Source organism: Anomalospiza imberbis, chromosome 8 (genome assembly GCF_031753505.1).
Source record: "Anomalospiza imberbis isolate Cuckoo-Finch-1a 21T00152 chromosome 8, ASM3175350v1, whole genome shotgun sequence".
NCBI classification, from domain to species: Eukaryota; Metazoa; Chordata; class Aves; order Passeriformes; family Viduidae; genus Anomalospiza; species Anomalospiza imberbis.
Window position 1 is genome coordinate 1,307,418 of NC_089688.1, and position 19,638 is coordinate 1,327,055.

The 19,638-nt window shown below is 41.7% G+C and overlaps 1 protein-coding gene across 3 annotated transcripts in view; it reads left to right on the forward strand.

The window, feature by feature from the left end:
* Window positions 1-19,638, forward strand: part of MYPN (myopalladin) — a 52,393-nt gene that overhangs the window by 11,524 nt on the left and 21,231 nt on the right. The window contains exons 3-11 of one of the 3 annotated variants that reach the window (XM_068196848.1): window positions 4,988-5,163; window positions 6,638-6,689; window positions 8,674-8,821; window positions 12,093-12,164; window positions 12,392-12,533; window positions 13,104-13,127; window positions 15,112-15,228; window positions 15,653-16,022; window positions 18,083-18,661. In XM_068196848.1, coding sequence (XP_068052949.1) covers window positions 4,988-5,163; window positions 6,638-6,689; window positions 8,674-8,821; window positions 12,093-12,164; window positions 12,392-12,533; window positions 13,104-13,127; window positions 15,112-15,228; window positions 15,653-16,022; window positions 18,083-18,661 — 1,680 coding nt within the window. Of the gene's footprint in view, window positions 1-4,987; window positions 5,164-6,181; window positions 6,274-6,637; window positions 6,690-7,912; window positions 8,029-8,673; window positions 8,822-12,092; window positions 12,165-12,391; window positions 12,534-13,103; window positions 13,128-15,111; window positions 15,229-15,652; window positions 16,023-18,082; window positions 18,662-19,638 lie in introns of those variants that run through there. The other 2 variants (XM_068196849.1, XM_068196850.1) reach the window with 2 other exon arrangements.

A 19,638-nucleotide genomic window follows, 5' to 3' on the forward strand; every position in this document is an offset into this window, starting at 1 on the left:
TGATTTATCTAATTACCAAACCATGGCAACGATAAAGCACTACAGGTGTGGTACGTAACTATCCAGCACCAGGGCTCACTGAGGGAAAGAAAACTGGATGGTGGAGCAAGAGAAGAAATGGGGAACTGATCTGAAACACCAGGACATGGAAAGCTAAACCTGAGAAAGACCTGCCCAATTGCTTTTAAAGGTAACTCAGCCTTAATGTAACAAGCCCACATTTCAGAGGAAGCTCGTTTAGCCAACCTATCTAGAAATTTCTATGAGAAGTGACTCATTATTCAGTGTCATCAGCTGAAGACTGATACCACAGGATGTGTGCCTCTAGCTAGCTCACACCTTAGCTGGCAATTAAAGAGCACTACTGCAATTCCTGCTGATTGCTTTGTTCTGACTGCACTGTGGGTTAGACACAAACCTTTGAGAGAAACGTGTGGTGTATTTCCAAAGTGTCTGATGACCTCCTTCTCATGCTCCCTTCTACAGCTCTGCTTCTCTATGAGTAATGGTAGGTGTGACATTTACTCCTTTTCCCTCAAGTTCAGAGGTGTCTACATTTTTCCAAACTGTTTGGCACATCACTCTTAGGTTAATTTTACTGATGAATCACATTGCATGGTTTGGCATACACAGCTATGCTGGAAGTGTCATGAGGATTTAATGTTCTAAAAACAGGCTGTATGTCATAAGGTTTCCATGAAAACATTCTTTAACATAGGCATACAAAGCCGAAAAGATGCATTTTATGCTGCTTTGTTTGAGCAGACCAGACCTGCAACTAATCACAGATTTTTAGAAACTCAAGCTCTGCAAGATTAATGAAGATTTTTCTTCCTGGCTGCCAAATGAAAGCACTTCTCTGTTTTAGTGCTCAGTCTACAGCCAAACTTCTCTTACATTCAACTCCAGTCAAGTCAATGGATTAAGATCTAGGATGAATTTGGCACAGGGGATGACATTGCCTGTGCTGAATGTGAACCTCCCTTGCATGAGGAAGCTCTCTCATTCCATGGCAGGAATGAAATGTCAGTGGCAGAGTATTGCTACTTCAGCCATGCCACGAATCTCAATGTCAGAACTCCCCTGGAGCTGACATTTCATTGCTACCACGTACGATGTTTCCACGGTAGGTATAAAATCAAATCTGAACAAAGAAGGAGTAGATACACCATACCAAAGTTTTCCATGAAGCTTAACTTCACAGGAGACCGTTGGTTTTGATTTATAAGCATTACAACAAGACAACATTCACACAACATGTTCCTTTTTCCAACGTAATCTTAAAATACTTGAACATTATGCTGAAAAGAGTGACTACAGAACACACTGCATAGAGAACTAAACACAGGTTTGAAACAGGAGTTTATTCCTGAAGGTTTAAATTACTGATGCTGCAAATTTGGGACTAACCAAAGGAAAAAATAAATGCAAAAAAAAAAAATAATTAACTCAATCCTGCTTCACAGTTTGAGTCTACTTAAGGAATACAATACTTTTATACTAATAAGAGAAGTGTAAAGATTAGCTTACATGGTGCTTTAAAATTTGCTTATAGGAAAACTAAATTGTGCCTCACAAAAGTATGATACAGACTTAACTCTGCACAAACACAACAGGTTAATTGGAAAAGCTGATCAGTAACACAGTGAGTTCTACCTTAATGGCAATTATATCACAGCATTTTGTGTAATGTGTTTTGCCCGATGTGCCACTTCAGTAAGGAAACACATTTAAATGGACACAAAAATATAATATCACTGTCCTATGCAAGGTATTTTAATGCTCTGAAAAGATGCTGCTGGAAATGAAATCGAATTCTAGAGCATGGGTATTCTCTTGAATGCTTCTTCATATCTGCTGAGGCTCACACGCTCAAACAAGGCTACAATATAAGGAAGAGGCATGGGGTAGGTATATAAAAAGACATGAGTAAGTGCCATGACTCATGTCCCAAGTACACAGTTGCCTACATGAACTACACACCTAAAAGGCAACTTGTACATTCATATACCAAATTTGTGCCTGTAGTCATACAACTGCATGAACCCTCTCTCCTGATAATGTGACCATTTCCAGTGATCACTAACTGCAGTTCTTGAGAACAACAGTAGAATAAACCAAAATGTAAATAGCATTTTTAAAAATTCTCCCTTCACTATCACGGGAATCCTCTATAATTCCCAAGTCTGGAACTTGAAAAGGCACTAATAATTGTCAAAGGATATTTTCAATCGACCCTGTAATGCACATTACCATACTTCTCCCTAAATGCTAAACATTTCCTCTACTTGCTCCTGGTAGGGTTGTTTATCTATTCCAGGTACTGCAGTTTGTGTTCTGGATGCCAGCTACGAGCTACGGTGTCTGTACCTATACATGTGTGAGGACAGCACTGAACAGAAAAGAAAATGTGATACTCACTTCTGGGGAACCAGACCAAAAAACCCCTTTGTATCCAAGTCTTAGTGGTAAAAATTCCAGATTTGGGCAATTCCATTATGGGCAAAGTTTAAAATAGATGTAGCTGTTTCTTCTGTTTGAAGAGTTTTGTTTTAGAGGATCTGACAGATGTGTGACAGAATATGACCACTAAAAGTCAACCAGAAGATGGTAGAAAGATAATTATTTTTAAAGGAAATATATTTTGAATGGAAACACAAACCAATAGTTTCAAAATAAAGATACCATAAATGAAGATTAGTATTTTCAAAATAAATGTTAGCAAGGAGCCATACAGTCTAATCTATTGGAAAATAATGATAATGGTACTGTGATCATGAAATCCTTAAAGGGAGAGGTACGTTATAGATGATGATTTTAAGACCAATGATTTCACATTTTTAGAATTATTTTGAAGTGCTGCTTCACACCTTGGGAAAGAAGTTTCTTTAACTTCTGGTTACACACTCCAGAGCAATAAGTGAATATACACACGTGTGTATGTTCACTCTGTTCTTACACCCTCCCCTCGGTGTCTGCTTTGGGCCACTGTCAGGAGAGTGCGCTGGGTTAGGTGGATCTGTAACCTGAGCCACAACACCCAGGGGCTCCTTCCTCATCCTTCCACATGTGCCAGCTCACCTGGCATCCTTGGATTTGTGCTGCTGTTACTGCTCCCTTTTGGGAGAGCACAGCTGGCTCTCCAACTTCCAGAGGTGCTGCATGCTCCACGGGTTTGGCTGGTGGCCAAAACACTGTCTGCATCTTCAACAAGCTCCACTGAGGTTTGGGAAACAGCATGAGTGGCTGCTGAAAGCTACTGGGAGCAAAGTGCAGTCCTAGGCAGTGTCCACGGACAGCAGGGAGCTCAGGGCATCTCTGGTGTGAATGAAATGCAGGGAATTCCCTGTCTGCTGTGAGAATGCGCTGTTGGATGGCTCCGACTCACGGGCACAAATGGGCCCTGCTCTTCTGCTCAGCTACAGAATCAGCAGTTGAGTGCTAGGTCTGTATTCCTCCATACCTCAGAGACCCCTTGAGGCTCCTTCCTCAATTCTGTATTATACTTCTCTGCTAGTTTGGGTTTCTGCTCCTATGGACTGCTTAGAGATTTTTTTCAATATATTAATATGGGATTTTCTTCAAGCTTAATTTGTAGCATAAACTTGTTAAAAATTTCTGCAACTGAGTGATCAAAAAACCATTTATTTATTCATGTTTTTCTAAAATAGCTGAGATGGAAATGTATTGAAGTACCTTATAGTGTAAGACAGAAGATATTCATTATTACAGCTTCTTACTTAAAAACCTATCCTTATCCTTTCCACTACAATCTTATTTTCTGTAGTACCAATCAAATGTTGACAGGTTCTTTTACCAAGTTACCATAAAAGACAGATAAAATGAATACTAATTTTTTAAAAGTCAATTGAATAAAAAATATTGCCAGTATGACAGCTCCCACCCTCACATGCAGAAGATGCAGTAGCTAATCACAATGTAATTAAGAAAGTCACAGTAAGAAAATACAAATACTTTAGTGGCATTTTATGTCTATCTATCCATCGATCAATCTTCATGAGAAAAGTTACAGTGAAGATGAATGCAGTTAAGTTTGGCTTTTCAAATTAGCTAGTTATCTATAATTACAGGCATTTCTGAATATTATCTCAAACATTTAACTCTGGATCTTGATACACAACGCTACATTTTCTTTATAAAGCCTAGATTTAAGCTGAATCTGTTTCTGCAGACCCACCTGCTTTGTGTGCTTCTGCTCTGCCTTGCAGCCAGCATCCCTCAGTCCTGCTCTCCGCTCTACCAGCTCAGAGCGAGCTGGTGGCTGCTGCCAGTGACACGTCCTCTCTGTGAAGGTGCTGCTTTCCTTTTGTGTGGATTCCTGCATTTTCCACTGAAACAACCCTTCTGAACGCTGAGGGACTTAGGAATGCCTGAGATGAGAGTGTGAAAGCTCTAGAGGGCCCAACAGATTCTTGGATAAGTAGCAGTGTTTAAGGAGGAACACAGCAATATCGTGCAGAACAGCATTCCAGGTGCAGCTGTCTCACTGGCTGTTTCTGTGTGGAAGTACCTATTGTAACAGATCAGCTCCCTTACCTTGTGATACACTTCTGCCATCCTTTATAAAAAGCTGATTGTGTTAAATATATGACAAAACAAAGACAAATTTCAGTCACATTCTGAATTAACATGAACTTAAGAAACACAACTTTGAGGGATATTTGTTAACTTAGAGTTGGTGGTTTTTGCTGCACATTAAGCCACTACACAGACCTGATTGAACCTCAAGAGAAATTCAGAGCTGGATTGACAGTGTTCCAAATTCAGAGCTCTTTTACTCTTTATTGACTATTATGAAAATCATCCGTATTTTATTCCTATGACTGTTGATTCAACGCTCACCTGCAGTACTTTGTCAGAATCTTCAGGCTAAACCTACCAATTTTACCATCAGAAAGACTTCAAACATTATCATCCTCGTCATCAACTTGTTTGCATTGAAAAACAATTTCTTTTTGCCCTGCAGGTGGTACTGTGAGGGGAAGGAGCTTGAAAACTCACCCGACATTCAAATTATCCAGACAGGTGACCGACACTCTCTGATCATCGTGGAAGCTTTTGAGGAGGACACAGGGCGTTACTCGTGCTTTGCTTCCAACATCTATGGGACAGACTCCACTTCTGCAGAGATTTACATAGAAGGTAATGTTACAAGTGTCGCAGAAACTGATGGTTGAAGCTGGTCATAGGATTAAGATATAATTATGTATCTTGTTTGCTAATTGTGATAGTTTTGTCATAAAAAAAAACATAGCAGGAGTCAACACTTTCCATCATTACTAATATTATTATTTTCCTGTAAAACTCTCTTCAGACAAGGGACCAGCCCTTACATTTTATTGTGTTACTTCCCAGAGATTTTATATCTCACTGCAAGATCAAAGTCTAAAAATATTCAGATTCTGAAACTACCTTGTATTTTTTTGTCTGTGGAACTCTACAGAAGTGTAAGAAACTAAACTTTGTGTCTCATTCTTATTAATCCCTTTTCCCTACATCACTATTACAAATTGAATGTAGGACAGCTTCCTCTTAACTCATTCTTGGGATCTTGTAATCTGAAGAAATTTGCCATCAGTTTTATATTCTACATGCCCAGTAGATGCTGTAAATCAAACAGAATATATATTTGAAGACTTAGGTGTCTTTTCTTTCTCCTTATGCTTTTAACTGTACCTAGTAGGCCTAAGAGTGGTCTATTTATTATATTTCTTTTTTAGACTTTCTTGGGTGAGATTTGAGATTGAATCCATTATTGTGCTAGCATGACTATAAACTTAAAATAAACACATGAGATTTTTTTTTTCTCTCAGAGAAGCATACTGTGAGCACCATCACTGAGCACAGTGGGGCCATTCATAAATTAAAGCACTGCCCAAAAGATGAGTTTCATTCTGCTGTTATTCTTCTTCCACGACCCTCATTTGACAGTGAAAGGACAAATCCTTTTTCAGTATCTGCACTGCCCCTGACATCAGTGGGAGATGTCTGTGCTTGGCAGGCATTTACAAGCTCTCAAGCCAGGGGCCAAGGTCTGCTTTTACCCAGCTCAGTGGGTGCTGGATGGGAGCCATGGCTGATGTGGATGCTCACTGGCAAGAACTGCAGAGAAAATGCAAATTCCAGCACAGTGAAGGCAGAATCAGAAGTGCAAAATGTCTCAGTAACTGACAGCAGTTAGTAAAAAGAGCGAGTATCTTCTTCACATCGTGGTGCAAGGCACTAGCTGGAGAATAACAGCTACAATTCCAGGTCTCTCTTTTTCCTTTAAATCTGAGCGTATCAGGTGTCCGAGAGAAGAAAGCTCGTTCTTGGTTCACAACAAATACAGATTAAATCATAGTGGCATTTGAAAAAGAACCCAAGGAACACCCAGGTACTCATTCACTCTTGGATGTTGTTCTCCTTACTTCAACTGCACCTCCTCCCAGATCTGCCTCATCCCAACAGCAGCTCTGCACCTTGCACAGTGTGGAACGTGGTTCACTTCTCCTGCAATGGGATCTTTGCTCTGGGCACAGCTTTACAATACATACAGGAAATCTGAATAAAGGTTTGTATCATTCAGAGAGAAACTCAAAACCCCTCTGCTAAATGATTTTTTTTTTTTCCACAGGCATCTCTTCTTCTGACTCTGAAGGTGAAATCATCAAAGACGAAATGGATCAGTAAGTGTAAAATCAATTACACCTTCCATATTTCTTATAGTTAAAAAACCCACAAGTGCAGACATTTCAGTTTGCAGCTTCCAAGACATTACCATTCTGTTTAGGATTAGTTTGGATTGGTGGGTTGGGTTTTGTTTGTGCACTTGTTTGCTTTACAAATAGTATGGAACAAACATTTGTTTGCTTTTGTGTCCTCAACTTTGGATTAAGAATTGAAATTCAAATATTAAATATTAATATAAAAGGAAATATGTTACCATAAAGATTGAAAATTTCTAAAATTAATTTACTAAAACAAAAGCCATTTGACTAGATCCAGCTTAAATGCTGATTTAAGTGTCTGATGTGGACAAAGAATGCAATACAGTTTCTCACATGAAAATACACAAGGTTTTTGGCAGAATATAGGTAGAGATTAATTATTCAGATTTAAGATAAAGAAATTAATAGACATGCACTAGAGTGAACTATAGTGATGGTATAAAATACTTCTTACAGGGAAAATATGTCAGATGTAATCTAAAATCTGGGAAATATTTATTTTTCCTAAATGAAACCCATCCCCTGATGATTTAGAACCTGATCCAATGCTGTTAAAAATCTTTCAGAATCAAAGTCCTTCTATGAACTAGAAAGGGAGTCAGACTGGTTGAAAACTAAAATAATCAGTCATTTATTTTGAACTCCTTTGTATGCAGAGATTCAACATCTAAAGCAAGCAATGCTTGATAAAAGAGGCCCTAATCAGATAGATTTATGCACCCTGTTGGTTTTTTCCATCACTAAGGAGAATTACACTCATTACAAATGCCAGTTTTTAAAATGCAGAGAGAAGACATTTGCAGTGTATTTGACTGAAGACCTCAGGCTGACAGCAAATCCTGCTGTATGCAATTTAAACTTCAATGTCATAAAGTACTCCAGATGGAATTGGTTTACGGACTTTGATAAATGTTAGGGGGGTTATAAAACTTAAGGTTAAGAAACTCTCAGACTTGGGATATACTGCTAATCAGTTTGGGATGAATTGTGAAGTTTTCCATTCTAGCTCAGGCTTGTCCAAATGTCACAGGCATTTTTTTAACATTCATCTCATTAGGTGTCAATGTAGGGTTGACCATGACTCTGATGGTATCTCTAAATCACTCACCTCATCAAACTGCGGGGTCATTTTTTTCTCAGAATGCTGCTCTGACATCATAGTAGGATGTCCTCAAATGATCACATTATGAAAGACCAGGTTTGGGTGTAATAAGAATGTCTTCATTTCTGCTTAGCTTCCAGCTGCTATCACACCAATCTGAACACCTGTAACTAAAGGGAGTTAATATGAGAACAGGCGCTAAAAAAAGTTCAAAAGAGAAATCAGTGATCACAACAGTTGTACCTTCACTCTGAGCAAAGCATCCTCTGTTTTTCCTGGAGGGACCTCAAACTGAATTAAAAGACCACCTGTTCACTGTCTGCATTATTTCACCTAGCAATAAAATTAAAAAGAGTCAACTCTTGTATTTTCATAAATAAACAACCAGAAAGTGAAGAGGTGTCAATCTGTACACTAGGAAAACTGATGATATGTTGGTCAGAAAGCATGTCTTTTTGTTTTTCAGCAATTAATTATTGAATCTGTATCCAAGCAAACCACGGTATTTGCATTACCTTAGAGGCCCAACTCTTGACAAAATAGAAACTAGTAGTGTCCTCTGTGAAAGCAGCTTTGCTTTCTCGTGCTGCTCTGAGCTGGTAACAGCCACAGCTGGGTTAATCCAGGCCATTTATTGGTGTGGCTGAACCAAGTGTGAGATCTTAGAGTGGCCAGGAATGCAGGCTGACTTACCAAATGCAGCATAACCTAGGAGTACAAGAGGAATTCAGTCCCAGCAGCGAGGCTGGGGTTGGCATGTAACTGAGACAGATGTGACTTAGGGACACACACAGCTCTAGCTTCGAGTTAGAGAACTTGTTCTTGGTTAATATTTCACAGCAAACCAAAGCCAGCCAACACCTCTGTGAATGCAGCATCTCCTGCTGTCAGAACTGCAACCAAGCATCAAGAAACCTCCACGGCACCATCAGCTGAGGTTCAGCCTGTGTCTGTACTTGTCCAGACTGTGTCAACACCAGTTAACCAGGTAGGGGGGACACCATGGTGAATTTCAAGAACTAAAAACAAGCTCTTAATAAAGTGTTTCGTCGACAGTGACAGAAAAGCCCAAATTTTCTAGCATTTCCTTTGCTGTTGAACTGCAGCTCTGAGCCTGGCAGCCATCCAGCCCACAGAGGAGAGGCCCTGCCTCCCAGGAACCCGGCATGGGGCAGGGCACCTTCCTCCCCCGGCTGCAGGAGGAGCAGCAGGAGCAGGTGGCTCGGCCAGCACTGGGGATCCGAGTGCGGTCCCGCAGATCCAGGGCCGCACGGGATCCGGGTCTGTTCCCTTATCCCGGACGGGATCCGGGTCTGTTCCCTTATCCCGGACGGGATCCGGGTCTGTTCCCTTATCCCGCACGGGATCCGGGTCTGTTCCCTTATCCCGCACGGGATCCGGGTCTGTTCCCTTATCCCAGATGGGATCCGGGTCTGTTCCCTTATCCCGCACGGGATCCGTGTCTGTTCCCATATCCCGCACGGGATCTGGGTCTGTTCCCTTATCCCGCACGGGACGCGGGTCTGTTCCCATATCCCGGACGAGATCCGGGTCTGTTCCCTTATCCCGCACGGGATCCGGGTCTGTTCCCTTACCCGCACGGGATCCGGGTCTGTTCCCTTATCCCGCACGGGATCCGGGTCTGTTCCCTTATCCCGCACGGGATCTGGGTCTGTTCCTTTACCCCGCACGGGATCCGGGTCTGTTCCCTTATCCCGCACGGGATCCGGGTCTGTTCCCTTATCCCGCACGGGATCCGGGTCTGTTCCCTTATCCCGCACGGGATCCAGGTGCATTCCTTTATCCCGCACGGGATACAGGTGCATTCCTTTATCCCACACGGGATCCGGGTGCATTCCTCTATCCCACACGGGATCCGGGTGCATTCCTTTATTCTGCACGGGTTCCAGGTGCATTCCTTTATCCCGCACGGGATGCGGGTGCATTCCTTTATCCCTCACGGGATCCAGGTGCGTTCCTTTATCCCACACGGGATCCGGGTGCGTTCCTTTATCCCGCACGGGATCCGGGTGCGTTCCTTTATCCCGCACGGGATCCGGGTGCGTTCCTTTATCCCACACGGGATCCGGGTGCATTCCTTTATCCTGCACAGGATCCAGGTGCATTCCTTTATCCTGCACAGGATCCAGGTGCATTCCTTTATCCCGCACAGGATCCAGGTGCGTTCCTTTATCCCGCACGGGATCCGGGTGCATTCCTTTATCCCACACGGGATCCGGGTGCATTCCTTTATCCTGCACAGGATCCAGGTGCATTCCTTACCCCGCACGGGATCCAGGTGCATTCCTTTATCCCGCACGGGATCCAGGTGCGTTCCTTTATCCCGCACGGGATCCGGGTGCATTCCTTACCCCGCACGGGATCCAGGTGCGTTCCTTACCCCGCACAGGATCCGGGTGCGTTCCTTTATCCCGCTCGGGTTCCGGGTGCGTTCCTTTATCCCGCACGGGATCCAGGTGCGTTCCTTTATCCCACACGGGATCCGGGTGCATTCCTTTATCCCGCACGGGATCCAGGTGCATTCCTTACCCCACACAGGATCCAGGTGCATTCCTTTATCCCGCACGGGTTCCGGGTGCATTCATTACCCCGCACGGGATCCGGGTGCGTTCCTTTATCCTGCACAGGATCCAGGTGCATTCCTTTATCCTGCACAGGATCCAGGTGCATTCCTTTATCCCGCACGGGATCCAGGTGCGTTCCTTTATCCCGCACGGGATCCGGGTGCATTCCTTACCCCGCACGGGATCCAGGTGCATTCCTTTATCCTGCACAGGATCCGGGTGCATTCCTTTATCCTGCACAGGATCCAGGTGCATTCCTTTATCCCGCACGGGTTCCGGGTGCATTCATTACCCCGCACGGGATCCGGGTGCGTTCCTTTATCCTGCACAGGATCCAGGTGCATTCCTTTATCCTGCACAGGATCCGGGTGCATTCCTTACCCCGCACGGGATCCGGGTGCGTTCCTTTATCCCACACGGGATCCGGGTGCGTTCCTTACCCCGCACGGGATCCGGGTCCATTCCCGCAGCTCAGAGGCTGGAAGCGCACCTGGATGTGCGAATCTCCTTCTCCCCTTCGCAGACTGGCTCACCCACTTTCCAGCCCAGCACGCTTTCCTCTCCCTTGCTACAGATCTCACTTGAAATCTTTTCCTTTCAATGAAACTTATTCCAAGCTGAATCCTTTCAGCTTATGTTTACTTTTTATGTAGGTAAGCTTGTTTGCCCCATAACATTTGACTTTCCACATCAAAGGAAATTACCAGTACCACGTTCTAATTAACATTTCCGTGCATTTGGAGTAGTCTTTGTTGCAAACTGACAGCATATTCACAGCTGTGAACTCTTTCCTGATAGGAAAGAGGAGCCATACTTACTAATAACTGAAAAGTTCACAAGTTTCTCACTTTACAGTGCCTCTTCAAAGTTTACAGCCCAGAATTAGGTGGTAACCAATAAACAGGTGAACTAGTGCACGTTTACTTTTGATTACAATGGGAATAGAACTAAGCCTCTGCAACACTTTGCCATTTTGAGAGACGAAGCTTAAGGGTAATAGTTATTTCAAAAATCACTACTTTAAAATTTTGTTGGCTTATAAGGCACCATCTATGTGTAAAACTGGGTATTTCCTTTGATACTGAATCATTAATTCTGCTGTTCTGAGGCAACTCCTATTGCACTAAAATAAAAGCTATATTAAATACTCAATCTATTTAACAAAGTTTCCCAGGAGGAAAAAGATTCCATTCTGTTTTCACTTAGTAGGATCAAAAGGTTGATATCCCACCTCTGTAAAAGGTTTGGTTTTGGCAAAGGAGAAAAATTATAGCAGCAGGCACACATGTGACTTGACTTAACATCCCCTTATTAACATCAATAACTCTTTTGCAAGTTAAGGATTTCTAAAAGAAGACTACGACCAAGCAGACAACCTGTATTGCCTTATTGAAGTATGAAGAATAGATGTTACAATACCCTGTGCTAAAGCTTTTCTTGCCATGATTAACTGAGTAAGGCAATAAAGTATTAACAGCATTTTTGCTGCTATCCCATCCAGGAAGATCACCAGCAGTTGTCCACAACAGAATTTCTGTTCATTGCATTAGGTATTTTGCTTTGGACTTCATCCACCAACATCTTTCTTATGTTATTCCAAAAGCACATTTCTCTTGTATATGAAAAAATGTCTGCACACCTAAACATCATCTTGTGATGTTTTGCAATCTACAGGCTCAAAGCCCCACTAACTATTTGCAAGGACTGGATGGAAGACCTATAATTGCTGCTCCTGTATTTACAAAGGTAATTTCTTCTATGACATATTTGAAAAGTAGAGGTCAGATAACTGTAAAGAGAGATAACTAAAAATCAGCTCTCAAAAAAAAAAAAAAAAAAAGGAAAAAAGAAGAAAAAAAAGTTTTTCCTAAGCCATTCAAGGGTTTAAGTGGCTTTAATAAATCTTACTGAAATCAGTATTACATCCAGACCATTAAGACTTTTACTGACTGTCTATTCATTTTCTCTAATAGATGTTACAGGATATATCAGCTTCTGAGGGGCAGCTTGTTGTTTTTGAATGTCGGGTGAAAGGAGCTCCTTCCCCAAAGGTTGAATGGTATAGAGAAGGAACACTGATAGAAGACTCTCCAGATTTTAGGATATTACAGAAAAGTATGTTTCTTGTGTGAAAATATTGTGTCTAATAAAATACAGGCAAGCAACAAAATTGCTAACATAGCAACACTGTGAATTTCTTATTACAACTGTAATTTTAATTTTCAAATGCAGTCAGAACATCTGCAATTTTCTCTAAGTCACTGAAATGCTGAAATTGTGAAAATTCAACAGAAAATCCTTAAATACCACACTAAACTAAACCTAAGTGGAACAATGGTTCATCATATCTTGATTTCATGTGGGTCAGAGTTTCAGAAATTGTCTTCAAGACAAAATAAAATTGTGCCAATACTGAAAAAACCCCCACCCAGCTCCTTGGAGAATTTATTTCCAATTCCCAAGTTCCCAACAGTGTTCATAAGTGTTCACATTGTTCAGTGGCCTTGACATACCATTGAGTACAAGGCCTGGCTGTCTTCACCTCCCCTTAAACAGAAAATTGGATCAAAAAGAGTATTCCATCATATTTAGAAGGTCAAACTTTATATTTAGTGCTTAAGGAAAAATAAATATTGGCAAAAATAATTATATTAAATCTAATAATTCTGCTCTTCTTCCCTTTAGAACCACGATCTATGGCTGAACCAGGTGAGGATCATCAAAGGTTTATAATTTTTCATTACATAGATTTGGTGGTTTAACCTCACAAAATATTAAATATTAAAACTTCAGTATTTAATTAACATAATTCCTTCTTTTCCTCATGTTCTAAAGCTTCTAGTGGCACACGTTTCACTGTAGACTGTTCCACAAACATGGAACTTGAATTAATTCAGTCTCTTTTCCAGAAAATGTTTCCCCTTTGCTTAGACCCAGTTTTAACTCAGGATTTAAACGAGCTAAAGATTAATAAAATTAATGTATGAGGGTCCCCTGTACCTCTGAGGTCCTGAAGTAGAGGAGATGAGGTAGACCTGAGCTATTTTTGTCTAGTTTACCATTAGGGAACATTGCATCAGATGTTCAGCCATGTCAGCCATTCCCTGTGCTCCCGACCAGCGTAATGTGAGAGTACCACATCAGGTGTTCCACCCCTGATATCAGCAAATCCTATAAATGTGGCTGGATCTGCTGATGCCAAGGATCAGGGCAGAATGTGGACTACTTCACATGGTTGGAGAGAGGAGCCCTACAGCTTTGCTTATTTCTCCATGAGAGATTCACTCTCCTCATTATGCTTTTTGCCATTAAAAATATGAAGCCACTCCTCTCAAGATGGAAAATTATCAAAGGAGTAATAATTCTTATGGAATATAAACTTCTGTATTCTCCTTGCCCTATGTGAAACGTTTTCACCCCAAAAAGAGTCTTGACAGAAACTGCTTCTGTCTGAGATTTAGGAACATAAAAATGGAGCTTCTACCAGAAGCCACCGACACTGTTCTGTTACTGTCCAGTGGCATCACTGCTGAGTAATGTGAAGCAGTTTTTAGGGGATAATCAGTTGGGTGCAGTTGTCACAGCCTCATCACCTGCTGCTCATTCAGAAGGAATCTGGATTTCCATGCATGCAGTGGTTGGCAGTTCCCAGCACGATAAACTAGATACTATAATGCCTTAAACTAGTTCTGTTATCATACTGCTATAATAAACTTTATTCTCCTATAGTTGATAGGAAACAATCTCTTTGTTGCTATTGGGTTTTCCTTGGTGATAGCAATCAAGCTTAAGTGTGCAAAAGTACTCATAGAATATTTGTCCTGTAGGGTTTTAGGAAAGTCTATTGCAAAATTGTAGAAAAATAGTCACTGAGTAGGTGAAGAAATGTTATCAACCCACATTTAAATTCACTTTAGATGTTACTGTCCCTCCTCCTCCCAGCTACTCAGCCAAACCAAAAGACTTCAAATCCCGTCAGGGTAGGTATTTATTAGCTGGCACTGCTACCCAGACGTGTCAGATACTGGTCAGACAGGAATGTCATAAACCCAGACTGACTTTTCCAGATGGAATATAATTTTTCCTAGTACAGTTTTGCTAGCATATTTTTGGTGCCCATTAGTCATCTTCACAAAGAAGTCAAAAGACAACTTTCTGTAAGCACAGTTAGCACAATCCCCTCTATCTGCAAATCTGCGCTGGTATTTTTGAAAACAACAGTCTACATGTATGTGGTTTATATTTATCCCCATTACAGAGTGACTCCACTTGAATTGCTCCTAGTCAATTATAATTCATCTTTCCATCTTCAGAGATGAAAAAATACCTATTATTTTAGTGAGCTGAGAGTGTGGAGTGTGGTGTTTAAATTTCCAAATTAAATTTTAAGTTCTTTTAAGTCTGTACTTCATGTGTTAGGAAAACATTTTCTAATGTTTTCCACACACTGCTGACACCTGTTCTTTGCTTTCATTGGGCATGCTGGAGCACAGGGGGTACCAGTTGCTGCAGACAATGCTGATAACAGCTGCTGCACACAAAGGCTGCCAAAATTGATAATACTGATGGAACAAGAAACAAACTGAGCAAGGTGGACGTCCTTAAGGAAATCTCCCCAAAGGTTGTCAGGGTTCTGTGTGTTTGTTCAGTGCATGTTCTCTTCAAGCACTAACCCTGCTCTGATGCTTTGCAGAGGAGATTTGTACTCTCGTTATTGCTGAAGTATTTTCAGAAGATTCCGGCAGTTTCACCTGTACTGCAAGCAATAAATATGGCACAGTGTCCAGTACAGCTCGTCTGACTGTCAAAGGTAAGAGCTAGTTTGAGTCCTTTGCTCCTGGTAAATACAGCAGAGCAGGCTGTGATTTATGCTGTGCACTGTTGACTCCAATGCAGCTCAAGTTCTGGCAATGTTCTTCATAGCAAAAAAGCGTGAGAATTCTCTGGAACGCAAACAATGTTTGTATTTCAAAGATGTAGTGGAAAAATTCACTGGGGACGCGGCTGAAGACCACTGATTGATTTTCCAAACCGGAACAGTGTCCCTTTTCCCTCTACCTTTACAATATTCCCTTTTCAAGGGAATTTGTTCTTAAACAAACAAGGTCAAACAAGTCAGTGCAACAGCTGGAAGGACATCAGAGTGAGTTTTTTGAACTGTAACTTTTGTGACTTCATTTCACAATGATTTCTGGCATTTACATATCCCAAAGGTTTGACCTTTCCTCTTCCAGCACCTGAAGACAGCAGTAATGCTGCTGCCCTTCACGCGACGAGCTCCATCGACTTTGTGGCTACTGAGCACCAACCTCCCCCACAAACTCCTTCCAGCCAGGGAGCAAACCAAACCCCCAAACCCAAACTCGAAGGTGTTCTTGTGAACCACAACGAACCCAGGTCCAGTTCCAAGGTAGGGCTCCGTGTCCACTTCAAGCTGCCTGAAGATGAAAAAGGAAGTGAATCATCCTCAGAGGATGGACCAGGCGCCACAAACCATACCAGACCCAACCATTTCCCAGAGAAAATAAATGGACAGCCAATGAAAACACCAGAGCCAACATCACCATCCAAGGAACCTCCCCCAGTACTGGCTAAACCAAAGCTGTAAGTAAACAGAAGTCTAATTCTCAGGAGCATTACTGATATTATTGAGTATTTATTGACCACAGCACCACTGCGCTGTAGCAAAAACTGAAACGCAGAATAAAAAGATTACATGGCATTGGCCTAACTAACCATAATCTTAGAAAACAATTCTCCAGCACTAGATTATTTTTTCTGTATATCCCTCTCAGGAAAAGTGATCTCCAATTTTAAAAGGAAAATGTTTTCCCTTTGAAATGTTATTAATTCCACAATGTTTTCTGCTGCAATCAAAAGGTGAAGAATGCTGATCTTATGCAGGTAAAATAAAAGCAGGATCTTCAAACATGTCTTGCTCAATTCTGGGTATGAAATACTGCCCAAAGCAGACATATTCAGGATTACTCATAGTACAGACTGGCAACCAGCAAGCAACTGTCATCCCAAAGGCCATGCCTCATGACTCGTATGTCCCACAAACGTCATCTCCCCCTAAAACAGATAAAATACTTGGAAATGCTTGATAATGGGAAACCACTTGTACTAAAAAGCACCTGCATGATTGGTGCGCTGGGAGCTCGAGGGGAAATTTGAAGAAGTAATGTAGTTGTCTTAAAGGACAATTTATGGAATTCACACTGCAGTTTATTAAGAAAAGTATTTTCAGCATTTTTTCAACCTCCCACACATAGTTTAACAACAAGCACACAAACATCTTCATTTAATTTCTTAAATAGGCATAAGCTTTACCTAAGGGCTCAGGAAGGACTCTATCAAGTAATTCACTGGTACTCTTAAGCCAGGATGTAATTTCATAGCACAAACATTACAAGGAGAAGACAGAACTTACATTCCTTGAAGCAGAGGAAGAACTCAGAGCACAGGGTTTCAATTTGTGAAGCCCACATTCACAGCCCTACTTACTTTCTGAGCTATAGTGAGTTTAAAGAGGGGGGAAGCAGTAATTAAGTACCCAATACTTGCATAAAGCAGAATTTCTCTCAGCTCCCCCTCCCAAAAAAGCTGAGTTACAAAGGATTCTTTATTATGCAGATGTATATATGAAGGGCACAAAATCAGGCCCACACAGCTCCTAACTCTAACATTCTACTTTGTGAAAGCGTGAAATTGCTACCTTTACTTGCCTTTAATGTGATTTTTGTTAAGTACACTGTATAAACTAAGTCTTTTAACTAAAACCAAATTAGGTTGAGTACGTATTTGCTTTGTCAGGAGCAGTTGTGCTTGGTCTCTACAGCTACATTTTCCACTTTTTATCAGTAGTTACTTAATACTCCATAGTTTATTACACAATCATTTTCTATATCTTCTATGTCTTCTCCATTTTTGGAAGGGAAAAAGCTCTCCTGTTTTTCATGTGCTGTATTTCCATATGCATAATAACTAAATAAACCACTTGAAAAGGCAAAATTATTTTCCTTAATTGCAAAGTAAAAAAGCCCTGAACAACTGTCTAGTAGATGGCATCTAGAAAAATAACAACTGCATGGAATGCAAGTCCTCTCTGAATTACCCTCTCCTGCCTGTCACTGAATGTCAACACCACCTAAACTACATGGTAGTGTATCCTGTGGTGGATTATTACAAAGCTTTCTCAGTCAAAGTGCTGGTTTCAGAAACCACTTCAGCAGGAGGTAAATAATGCAACCTGGCTTAAAAACACTCATTTAAATTATGATACACCAAATCTCACTCTTAGTTACACAAGCAAAGAGGTACTAAGGTGACTTTGGCAATGATATCCCTTAAATATCTTTGAGTAAGATTTATATTTATATTTCACGTACTAAAACATAAGAATTATCTTCAGTCAAATAATTTGCGGACAAAAAGCTTTGATGCCTGTGGCAAAGAAGGAGACATGAAGGAAAAGGTTATTTTAATAGAAAACTAATATTATGCTCCTCTCATAATGTTAGAGAATATGCCATGTAGCAGTTTCCTGTCTTACTGTATCACAGGACATTGAATTTTTCTCTCTGAATTCATATATGGAAATGCTGCCAACTGGCTCATTCAGGGCTCAAAACCAATTCTGTTCATCTTTCTTTTCTGTGCAGGGATCAGAGCCAGTTAAAACAGCTCCACAACCAGGTCTTGCTTGAGCAACAGCAGGTGCACCAGGCATCTCTGAGAGAGCTGTCATTCACCAGCACTTTGGTGAATTCTGCTACTTCCCTCTACCAACAGTCCACCTCAAGCCTGTACAAGCAAAGCTCAGCCTGTGCTCCGCAAGCCTTCGGCTACAGCCGCCCCAAGCAGCTCCTGTCGGGGGCACCACAAACGCCCCCGGCAGCCAGCCCCTCTGCCAGCTCCCCAGCCACATTCAGCAGCATCCCCCAGGCAACTCAGAGAACGAGCAACATGGAGACTTTCATAGCAAATCCATCAAGGTCCTCAGGAGGGTTTACAAGCAAAAGTGAACAGTCTCTCCCAAGCCCTAAGGAACCCGTGGTGCCTCCGCTAACACTTCCTACAAGCAGTGTGAAACAGTTTCAGCCCCAGACTGTGACTCCCGCTCCCCTCTCCCCAACCGCACGGATCCAGAACCCAGTGGCTTTCCTTAGTGCTGTTCTTCCTTCACTTCCTGCTGCACCATCCACCAATGCCATGGGACTGCCCAGAAGTACACCAGCCACGTAAGTAGCAGAAACCACGTGCACAGAAGCAGGGACAAACACTCAAAGGAGACTAGGATGTATTTCTGTTCAGGTGTTCAGTGGGGGAGTCACTGAAATGCAGGTCTTCTGTAAAATAGAAAAGTGAGTTATTCATATATTCTGGGCATTTAAGCTAACCTGTACAACCAGGAAAGAAAAGAAGGGATAAAAAAGACAGAATTGAAGATAGAGAAATGTGAGCGTACAGATATACAAGAATGTGGGGGCTCAGAGATTCATAAGACTGTACTAGCATGAGAAAAGAGGTTTCATGAGCTTGCAGGATAAGTCACTCCAAGACTCTTTGCTTACACCAGGTATAAAAACATTCATACCTATTGTAAGCAACAAATAAAGTTTTAAAGGTACCTTATACTTCAAGGGTTTTTCTAGTTCAGGTGAAATCTAAGAAATAACTTCTGTAAAGGTATTTTTCTGGTTGCAGTACTTTCAACAATCAAGGTCCCCCAGAAAATCTCAGAAGAGTTAATGGCTTGCACATAAACACTTTAATTAACAGCCAGCGTGATTGCTATGACAAAACGGCTGCCATGATACAAGCACACAGGATGATGATGTACTGGCAAGGTGGTGGCTCTAAGAGTCTCTTCACTGGTGGAGCTGAAGCGAATTTCCCTTCTATGGACTAAGTGAACTCTGTGTTAGCATGGCTAGCCCCAGTACATTGGTACAACTATTTACCCATGGAACTCCAAATCCTGCACAAAGAAGGAATATTTTCCCTTTTTATCAATGGTACAGTTCAAGGTAGTGGGAACCATCAGCAAGTCATAATCTCCTGCCTATCCTGCTGATACTAGGTCAACCAATCTGTTAGTACAACAGAAAAATGTGTCCCTGTGTCTATAGCATTCACCACTCTGTGTGCCAAGAATCCTGCCTTCAAACCTGTACTGCACTGCTACTCCCAGACCTCCCAGCAGCCCAGCACAGCC